The 11293-nt window shown below is 44.4% G+C and overlaps 1 protein-coding gene across 2 annotated transcripts in view; it reads right to left on the bottom strand.

Moving 5' to 3' along the window:
* The window catches only part of LOC134034972 (uncharacterized), a 40216-nt gene extending 33813 nt beyond the window's left edge, over window positions 1-6403 (bottom strand). For both annotated transcript variants that reach the window (XM_062479717.1, XM_062479718.1), the window contains exons 1-3: window positions 6162-6403; window positions 5605-5697; window positions 4674-4855 (exon numbers count right to left, since the gene is read on the bottom strand). In XM_062479717.1, the coding sequence (XP_062335701.1) occupies window positions 4674-4855; window positions 5605-5666 (244 nt within the window). In that variant the 5' untranslated portion in view covers window positions 5667-5697; window positions 6162-6403. The remainder of the gene's footprint in view (window positions 1-4673; window positions 4856-5604; window positions 5698-6161) is intronic.
* Between the last annotated feature and the right edge of the window lie 4890 nt (window positions 6404-11293).

Consider the following 11293-nt stretch of genomic DNA (forward strand, 5'->3'; position numbering starts at 1 on the left):
GAGAGAGAGAGAGAGAGAGAGAGAGAGAGAGAGAGAGAGAGAGAGAGAGAGAGAGAGAGAGAGAGGGAGAGGGATACATATGGAAAGATAGAGAGGGGAAGATGAGATAGCTGTGCCCCAGAGTGTTGATAGGCAGAGAGAAACATGATAGATCAGACATTAGTGCCGCAACGACCATGGCTCGACCAAACACGGTAACAGACGTCTGTTAGAGCGGAGCCTCCATTACACATCCTCACACCACGCAGTCAAAATAGTCTGTAACGCCATCCCCACTATTCAGCCTTGACGCTCGTTCTACCTCTGTCTCTCTCTCTTTCTCCCATTTTGCCTACTCATATTGTATCTCCTTTCCCTTCTCTGAAACACTTCAGCAGCTGAGGTTTCAGCTAGCATTCCGACATCATGTCTCAGTTCCCAAGGGCATGCACTGTAGGGAAGCTAGCATTCCGTTGAATCCAACCCACACAGTATTTCAAGAAGCTGCTAGCTGTTAGCATTAGGCCAGATCTCCAGGACTGATAGGGAGGTCTGTGTTGTGTTATCCAGCCAGGCCAGGCTTCAAAACCCATCTGATCCTCATCACAAGCGCTGTTGACTTCCATACTCCCTCCTTCCCTCCTTCCACACTCTTTCCTTCCTTGCTTCCCTCCCTTATTCCATCTCACAGTAAAACGTCTGGGCTCCGTTACAAAAGAAGATCTGATAACGGAAAAGCAGCCTCATCTCAGGATGCAGGGAGGGAGAGAAGAGGGTGGGAGAGAGAGAGAGAAAGAGAGAGAGAGAGAGAGAGAGAGAGAGAGAGAGAGAGAGAGAGAGAGAGAGAGAGAGAGAGAGAGAGAGAGAGAGAGAGAAAGAAAGAAAGAAAGAAAGAAAGAAGAGAAAAAGAGAGAGACAGAAAGAGACACAGAGAGAGAGGAAGAGAGAGGCTAGGATGACGAAGGATGAGGATAAATAAAGGAGAATGGCTCAAACAGTAGCATTCTGGTGTGTAATACAGAATGACTATATACATACATACAACATGTTAAGGATTTAAGTGGGTTCACACATACCCTAGATGGTTCTAGCCAGCCTAGCTCCTGGAAGTAAACATCTCAGACACTGTGGAGACCCTCGGGTCCCTAGTTCCAGACCCCATGTGGTCTTCTACCAAGCCATTTATGTTCTTAACTTCTGCTCTGATTGTCTTTAGCTGAGATTTTGTCTCCAATGAGCTGATCCTTGCTAAACTACTACTGTAAGCAGCTTCAAGTTGAGTGATGGAACCATGCAGTGTGTGTGTGTGTGTGTGTGTGTGTGTGTGTGTGTGTGTGTGTGTGTGTGTGTGTGTGTGTGTGTGTGTGTGTGTGTGTGTGTGTGTGTGTGTGTGTGCGTGCGTGTGTGTGTGTGTATGCGTGTGTGTATGCGTGTGTGCATATGCGTGTGTGTGCGTGTGCGTGCGTATGTGTGTGTGTTCTGCGGTGCTGAGGAGACAGTGGGAGTGGAGCTGGAGCATTAAAGGAAATGGGCCAGAAAGACAAAGGAAGACAGCTACCTAATCCAGCCTGTAAATATTTAACCAGGACCCAAATTAACGCCATGACAGTGACCTTACACTAAACAGGAGAGGATAACTCTGCTACCTGGCAGGAACACCAGCACAGACATGTACCTACAGTACACACACACACACCTACTGTACAATACACACATTATACACACATACTGTAGGGTACACACACCTACACATACAGCATGTCCACATTACTGCACAGTACACTAGGTCTGTTTCCAGGAACAGTGCAGAGAACCCTGAACATGTTTGATTGTTTCCAGGTCTGCTGAAAATCGGCTGAGATCGTGGTCTGTCTTCGGTTTAAAACTTTTACATCCTCTGTAAATCCCCACCGTCACTGAGCGGTACGAAGGCTCAAAGGAGGATACACTTGGACGATGATCAACTTCCTTCACTCAGGGTAATGTACAATCTGGATCTACAACTGTACTCTGTATTGGATGCCAGTTCAGACAATCCATATTTTATACAATCCTGACCTAACATGGTTTATAGTCCATAGATGAGCAGCTGCTTTGGAGACTGGAGGATGGGTTGTGGACTCAGTGCTGAACATGATGGATGGATGAAGCAGAACATTTCTCAAGTTCAAATAGCAGGCATCTACGCTTTCAGAATACTGTCTGGAGACTAGACAGTTCATTTGACTGTCTCCATAATCATCATCACATCAATAACTGATTCACCATGTTCATTCACTTCAGTTTGTTCTACCTTTCTGTCTGCCTCTGCCTCTGCCTCACCCTCTGCCTTATCTTCTGACTCTGCCTGTCCCCTGTACGTGGTCCCTATTTCTCTCTCTGTGTTTCAGTTTCTTTCTAAGGCACACACACGGCCTCTGGCTTTATTTCCATACTATGTTGTACACATAGTTCCCCGTGCTCCACCCTGGGGCTCTCACGCAAGCCTCTACATATCATAAAACATCCTGGATCTCTCTCTCTCTTACACACTCTCTCTCTCTCTCTTACACATACGCTCTCTCTTTTTCTCCCTCTAGTGGTAAGAAGTAAAACTTCACCTCTGGTAGAGAGCAAAAAAACGGTGACACTGTTATAGGACCTGCAATAAATCTGCATTGAAAGAGAGAGAACCTCTAACTAATAAACTATGACCGGCCTAGACTCAGAGGGATTATTCAGACATTATGGTCAGATCCTTCATGCAGATCCTTCTTGTAACGTGCGTAATTGATCTTTTTAGACATTCGTTAATGATTTAATCTGGTCACCACTTTCAGATTAGCAGACCGCCGCTGATGACTTCCACTCTGCTCCCTTCACTTCTGAACAGTATCCATCCTTTATTTACTGGACTTTCTCATCTCTCATTCTTTCCTCTCATTCCTGTTCCTACACCTTTTCCCCATTGCTCCTCTCCTCCTCTCTCCTCCCTTCTCCTTCCCTCATTCCTCGATCAAGGTTCTCCATCCTCTATGAGAGAAATATTTAACCTGCCTCACGATTACCTGTGATGGATAAGATGGTTCTCCCCCACGAGGTTAAAGTAATGTATTCACACTGTTTTGCTGTGCTTGTCTGTGTGTGTGTCTGTCTGCGAGTGTGTGTGTTCTACTTTGCCCCGTAGTGCCCCTCAGAATTTAGGGGCCTTTAGTAGAGCCAATGCAGGGATAGAGGGATGGAGGGAGGGGAGAGGGTAGCAGAGCCAGTTCACCTCCAGATTCCCTCTCATCCAGCAGCTCCTGACAACTCTGTTTTGACACATGTGCCATGGAGGCTGAGCACTGCAAAATGTTTTCTGAAGTGCCCCATAAATATTTGACTGCAACGTGGTTGGAGGGAACAGCGAGGGGATTAGAGAGAGACAGAAAGAGACAGAGAGAAAGAGAGAGGGAGAGAGAGCAAGAGGATAGCCAGAGGAAAGAGAAGCCAGACATTCTGAGCCTAGGCCTGATCTGTTTTTGCAGTGCATTGTGCCGGTTCCTCCCTCTTGTGTCAGTCTGGGCTGCACCAAGGAACCCACCCCGAGAGTGTAAGATCACAACCATCCTCTTCCTCAGTGTTTCAGAGCCTTAGCGAGCTTCTAGTGCTATTACATCATTCAATTCATGTAACTGCAAAATCCAGAGCATAACACTAAAGGGAGACAAGCCAGGTAAAGAGACTGATATAGAGAGAGAGCGAGAAAGAAAGACAGAGAGAGAGAGAGAGAGAGAGAGACAAAGGCATAGACTGGGGTGAAAGAGAGGGAGACAAGATAAAGAAAGGGGTGGAAGAGGAATCATTTATAATCCGTCGTTGACAAGGTAAGATGACAGTAAATCGTCAAACTGTCTTGCAGCTCCAGCCTCGTCTACTAGGGTTGTCTCAGGACTTGGACTCAGCTGGGCTGCATATTCATGACGACTTCTGAGAAAGTTACGAGTCTCTTCAGATCTCCAGAATGTTAAAATAGCCATTAAACTACGAAGCACTAAAAACAGCTTTCCATAACGGATTCATTGTAACATCTGCAGCATTTTCATTTCAACTGAGAAAACTTTGCACACAAAAGGATGTTGACTCAAACTAACACACACATGCAGAGGGAAAGTAGCTCCATGGCTCCATGGTCTGACAGGAAGTCTGACAGGAAGTCTAATATTGCTGTTGTGGTAGTTGTTGTTGTTGTGACACGCAGGGTGCGAATTACGGGGGGGGTTTGGGGAGGTCTGACCCCCGTAATTAAGACTTGGACCCCTCCAAAGAGGTAAAAACAACAGGTCGGGGGGGTCGATACACGCCCCGTAGAAGAAGTTGACCCCCCCGATTGTCATTGTATAATTCGTACTCTGATGACACGCAACTGCACTTGAGCCTCGGGGTGTGTTGGTGGATTGTTGTCTGTCCCTGTGTTGTGGGTTGTAAATGACACACACACAGAAACCTGAAGGTTGCTCTAAAGTCTTCTAGATAACACACCCCTTCTACAGCATCAGTACACTATCACAGTCACACACACATCACGACACGAGAATTGTTCTGCGGAGACACACTCTCTCAAACACAGAGAGAGAGAGAGAAAGAGAGAGAGAGAGAGAGAGAGAGAGAGAGAGAGAGAGAGAGAGAGAGAGAGAGAGAGAGAGAGAGAGAGAGAGAGAGAGGGGTGTTCTTACCTTGGAAGAAGCTCTTGACCCGCAGGTAGGACACACTGAGGCGCAGCACGGAGAGCTTGTCCAGCTTGGAGATGATGTCTGGGGAGAAGGGCAGCAGGCTGGCCAGGCGGTCCAGTTCGGCGTTCAGGCGGTCCCGGTGGCGCTTCGACGGGTTGGTCTTTTCACTCACAGACGTCGGTTTCCTGAGGGGCACAAAGTATTTCATTAATTCCTTTCCAAATCATGCTTTTCTTTCTTTCTCTCTCTTCTCTCTCTCTCTCTCTCTCTCTCTCTCTCTCTCTCTCTTTCTCTCTCTCTCTCTCTCTCTTTCTCTCAGCCTCTTGCAATAAGTACCCGATAAATTGAAATCTCTCAATTTCCAATTGTAGGCTACTAATGACAAAAGCAAAGGAGAGATCCGCTGGTCTCTCCTGGTGCTGTGGTAACTGGAGAATTCTCTGTACTCCAACCGCTGATTTATTAATGTTATGTAAGGTTTTATTTATTCAGATGGTATTGTGTCCACAAATATGTGTGTACTGTACATCTGTAAAAAGAAGTTGGTATCATCCATGTACCTCCGTATACCCAGGACTACACTACTGGGTCTGCCTATCCACTGTGTGTTTGTCTGTCTATATGTGCTCTGGGTTCGGTTTTCATGCAGTGACCTCCCACGCCCCTCGTGCTCGTCGCACGCTAACCCTTCATAAGGATCATATGACATATGCAAGCCATCTAACAACACGATTCTGAAGGGAGATGTTATGTTAACGTTGGGATGCATTTCCAACAATGCCTTTTTCATGTAACTGGTAGAGAACGTTGAGGAGAATAGCGTTAAATCAGATCTCGTGGAGCTCATACAAACAACTAGACGTCCATCCAGTTAGGATAAACAGATAAGATAAACCTAACGAAAAAGAAAAAGAAAGTTGAAAATATCCTTAACTGTTTTTGGACCGGTTTCCTTCTTTTCCGGCCCGCGTACATGCAGTCGCCGGGCGGAATCATGGTCTTGCGCTCCGTGTAGGTAACAGGTGCGCTACAGATGGAGGATGGAGAAAAGTTTTCACCGTAACGATAAAGCACTGAACACTGTACACACTAGTAACACAGATACACGTAACGTTATGACATCAAGCGAAACACGAAACACTGTCTTATTAGGCTAAGAATAAAATAGCAAGCCCTTAAGAGACCCGGTTATAGGAGAGAAGTCTCGTGCTAAAATACTGAGAAATAATAGGCTACATAGGCCTATTCTATAATCCTAGGGTAGGCTACACATGAAAAATATAAGGCGGTTTATCAAAACAGCGCTGAAAGTAGGCTATATCATAGGCTATTTGTTTCGCAGCAGTAAACAGCACAAAACACAACCAAAAGCCACGCCAAATCATAAAAAAAGTATTCCTTACATTAAGTAAACAAATTAAGTAGGCTAATGAAAAGTTGTCCATTTCCAATTCAAAGAACTAATCTAAATTATTAAAATGAAACACTTACCAAGCAGGTGTACTGTTTAATTCCAGTATAGTGTTGGTAAAGTCATTCAGTTGAATTGAGATATAATGACTGGATAAGACTGTCAGTCTGTAGGACGGCGATATTTGTTATTATTCCTCGGGAAAGTATAGCGACTGCTCGACCCGAGTTCTGACCTGATGTTTTCATCAGTTTGCACTGCTCGGGGCAGATGTTGATGCTTTATACCCAATTGAGTCGCCTTCACTTCCTTGCGTTTCAGGTGGCGGATTCCTCTGAATGACATGTAGAGCTCTTCGCACGCAACGCCACTGCCTCGCAAACAGTCTGCGCGCGCACACACACACACACGGCCAGCGAGCCACGCAGTTCTCTCTTTCACGCGCACGCACAAACACACACACACCATTTCTGTAAGGCAAGGGGAGGGATCACACGCGAGGTACCGCACAACAAATCTCTAGCTGTTCTTGGTAGGAACTCACCGCTCCGGAGATCAACGCAACAGCCAAAACGGGAAGGATATTTTAAGAGCATCCTACGATTCCTTTGTAAGATTAGCCTATATTTTAAACAAAATATCAGCGGATAATTTCCATGGAACATATTGCGATTCTTGAAAACGTCTTACTTGGATATGTCTTTTTATGAATGGTGCGTTTTATATCTAAAAATAGACACGTTATGTGGGCTTTACAATGTAGTAGCCAACAAATTAATGTGTTGCTGTGTCTTTCTTAACACAGTTTGCCTTTAGTTTTATATATGCTAGGCTAGTTATCGAGTTGAAACAACAAAAACCGGTGAAAATGTAGCTAGCTCACAATTTAAAAAAATAATAAATGAACGTTTGGAGTTGAAATGGGGAGCAAATCCGATCTGTCGAGTTCATCCGGCGGTCAAATTTACAGGGATTCCCTTATGCACAGATGCTGGAGGGATTTAACTGTTGCCTACATCAGTCAATTAGGCTATCATTAAATTTGTTGCACTTTTCATTCGGAAAGGTTAATCTCTTTGTTAATCTTTTAATACCTTTTTCTGTTCGGAGAAGCATCATTGGTTTGATTATCGACATTCCTACATTAAACTGCATACACCCGAGAAGCTGTTACCGTATTATATTATTTTTGTGTACAATTATTTATTTGTTGTTTGAATTTTATACGTGAGAATATTAAAATTATAGTATTTTTCACTATTGTTTCTTTCCTTATTCGAGTCAAACGATATATATCTCCTCAGTGGGGACTCACATAGGGATTCATCTGTTCATCGGTTACTATCGTGGAATTCAGTCAATTCCTCCCCCTCTTGTATGCCTACACACTTTTACAAACGCATGCCATGTAGATGATAATTTCACAGATGACAGTTAGAATACTTAGAGTGTGTGACTTGTATAGACAGATCCAGACAGAGTAAATTACAATGAGCAGGGGCTTAGTTAAGTGTGTGGTTGGGGACATTCATGGACTGTGTTGGAAGGTGGTGTTGTATATATGTGTGTGTGTGTGTGTGTGTGTTTGTGTGTAAGAAAGTTATATTCTACTCTTCCACTATTTGATACATCTTCCAAACCAGACAGCCAACCAGCTTGCCAGCCACAAACAGGCAGCCAATCAATCTGACAGTGTCTGTCTGTTCTATGCTTCACATGCCTCGATATACATAGTTCCTCAAGCATGTGGGTGGGTGAGACTGGTTCCATAATGAAAATGAAATGAATCTCTTCGGGTTGGTGTCTGGGTCCAGGGAAAGAAGAGAGTGAAGAGGAAAAGAGAAACAGAGAGATTTTATTCATCAAATAATGTGGATGGGTACAAAAGGGAGAAACCGACAGCACACAAACTGAACTCATCTGTGTGAATGTTTCTAACAATGTCCATAAAGTACCTCATATTAAAACGAGTTACAATCTTAACATCATAAATCAATTAAAGCTTCCAACTATTTCAAATGCAGACTGTTGATATCCTCAGAGATAGTTAGAAATGTATGATGTACTTATAATGATATGATCTCACTGTAAAACCTAATACAATTAGGTTTTACTTGTTGAAAGCAGATGGCTTTGAGCCTTTCACTTAAGTCATCTTCTCTAGTACAACTCATCCTACACATGAAGGAAGGTGACCAGTATAGCCTTTGTGAAGAGAGCAGGACTACAGTGGTTTCGGTCAACAAACATCTCAGTCTACTAAAAACAACCAACACAACCAGATGGCTCGCATCCAGTTGTTTTGGTGTGTTTCCTTGGTAATTATCAGATTTAGAGTTGTGCCAGGGGATGAGGGGGCAGAAGTCGCAGCGCAACCGTACAGTCCTGTCAGACCCGTCCTTGCCCTGCCCTGCTTCTGCAGCTGCTCACACAGAAGCCTTCAGGGTCGTATGTAAATCCTATCACATCCCTCTCCACAGCCATATAGATTAGCCTGGCCTGAACCCAGATGTAAGCCCCACTGGTTGTGACTGAGGCGAGCCTTTGCACGCGAGCCCAGCTTCGCTCATCGGCTGTCTCTGTTGAGCGGATCGAAGCTCCGTCGCTTCAAGATACCCTGCTCCAGTGGGTGTGTGGGAAGGGGGTGAGGGGGGGGGAGCTTCTACATGGTGACTCCTTGGGTCCTGGTCCTCTCCAACAGACCGTTGAAGCTACACCCTATGGCTGAAGGTGGTCTTCCATTGTATAAAACAATGACCACCTCAAACCACTCCCATGCAGCAGCTGATTTTACAAGGGTTTCAAGGCTTTAACAATTTACAAAGTCAACATAATAGTCTACATTCCTCACATTCTTTGATGGTAAACTTGACCTCCTAACCTTACCTGCTTACCTTTCACACTTAAAACAGCTTCTAGACTGTAAACCTTTGAAGTTTAAACTACCCCTAATGCCAACAAAAATCCAGCCTTATGCAGACTGGTCATGTGACGTCTGGAGACTGCTGCCTAAGAGTGTTCAAGGTGGTTCTACGGTCACGGCGAGGTCAACAAAAGGTTGACCGCTTCCTGTCCCTCCATCCTTCGTTTCATACACTTAATCAGTAACACACACACACACAGAGTCACACTCAAACATGCACAAAAGAAATCAGCAGAACTCTCAGCCAGAAATCTGCAGGAAGAGGCAGCAGGAGGGAGTGGCGGTATGGTTGGGGGGGTCAGGTCAGGAGCCATGGTTAATACATAGAACCTCTTATCTGTTCTACGGCTTAAGAGGTCGGACCTTGGAGTGTGGGTAAGCTTTTACCATCCAGAGATTTGACCAGGGAGAGACAGAGAAATGTGCAGCGCACCTAGAAACACTCACACATGCACACACAGGTTTGATTTACTATCCTAGTGAGCAACGACAATTCACTCCCATTCAAAATCATGTTCACCCGAACCCCTAACATTAACCTTAATGTAATCCTAACCCTAACATTAACCTTAATGTAATCCTAACCTTAACATTTTTGTCATTCTAACCATAACCCTAAACCCCCCAAATCCCTCTAAAAATAGCACTTGAAGTTGTACAGGGTCAATTATTATTAGTTTACTAACAGGGAAGTTAAACAAGACCACACACTCACACACACAAACACACTCTGAGTGACCTCCAGGATGGGCTACTGAGTTTGATGACAGTCAAGCTGCTTAGATTAGACCAAGTTAGCAATGACAGACCCTCCCACACACTCACAACCATATCTTTCATATCTTCAGAAAAAATAACCCTCCTTTCCAGACTGTTTCGTTTATGAAGGTAGTGTTCCCAGACCTGTCAGTGTTTGACTGTCAAGCCAGAGAGGAAAGGTCAGTGGGTTCACTCTGAAACCTCTGCTGCTATCAACTGCGGTACTTGTTCTTACCCCTTGTTTTAGAATTAGTATACTGTATACACTTTCTAGAACTCTTGCACACAATTTTTCTAGATCTCTTACACACACCCTTTTTAGAATGCATACATTTACATTCTACACACGTATGAACACACACAAACACACTGTACTCTTTAAGCTTTAAAGAGCAAACATCCCACTGGGCACCTCTCAGGAGGCTGGCATCGCTGTCGCCACTCCCCCCTCTGCTGGGAGGCTGTGATATGCTCTGCATGTACCCCTAACCCCTTTACGTGGTTCAGCACCTGCGGAGCTACAACACACAGATTAAAAGGGGTTCGGAAAGGAGCTTTATTTTCTGGCAGGCCTGGGAGTCTCCATGACGGTCTCAGCCTCCACCAATCTCTCGCTCTCTCTCTCTCTTTCCTGTCATCTTGTGTCACATCTGTTGTTTGTACAGATGATTTGTTTGTCAGGCTACTGTTGTTCCTGTGTTGTGACAGATTGATGACCAGAGAGGGGAAGAAATAATAAAAAGACAGGAGAGGAGAAGAGAGGAGAAGAGAAGACGAGAGGAAAAGAGGAGAGGAGGAGACCTTGTGAACATTAAGTGTTAGGCCCAATTGAAATCTGCTAAGCTACAACAGTAACTAGAACTCCTCATATACATGATTATCATACAGTTGTTGGAATATATTATGTATATGGATGAGTGACTCAATATTCCATTTGTCCCCCACATGTCAGGAAGAGACTAACCAAGTCCAAATGTCTTCAGGCTTCCAACATGGTATTGGAAGCTCTCAAGAAGCAACCATAGACCATAGACAACATTGGGCCAGGAAGTGACTTCTGACAGTGAGTAGTCGCCTTCATTAAATACAACAGTCATAAAGATAACCACATGGTGCATAAACAGGAACTGTGATGCCTGAAAGTCGCGCCAGTCACTATGGAAACTGTCAAAAATAACTAGCAACACAAATAGATTTGCTAAACCCAACTACGCTATTACTATGCAAACACAACTTGACTATTAGGACACGTGACGTAATGACCCAACATGGTCCACCAGATAATCAGACACATGTAATATGCATTGTGGGCAATGATGCTTACTGACCGTGAGCACTTCTGTCAGGTTGCAACAGAATGTGCTCTCACTTTTTCAATAAAGTGATTCTGTCTCTTGAACTGGGAAGGACATTTAGGAAGGACATAAAGGAACTGTAGTTTGGCAGAAGCAATCTCACAAGCTCCAAAAACAGAAGCATCAATGGGATAAAAGGCTGGATTCACTTCGAGCTGCTTTAAATGCATAAAAT

Source organism: Osmerus eperlanus, chromosome 15 (assembly GCF_963692335.1).
Source record: "Osmerus eperlanus chromosome 15, fOsmEpe2.1, whole genome shotgun sequence".
In the NCBI taxonomy this organism is placed as follows: domain Eukaryota; kingdom Metazoa; phylum Chordata; class Actinopteri; order Osmeriformes; family Osmeridae; genus Osmerus; species Osmerus eperlanus.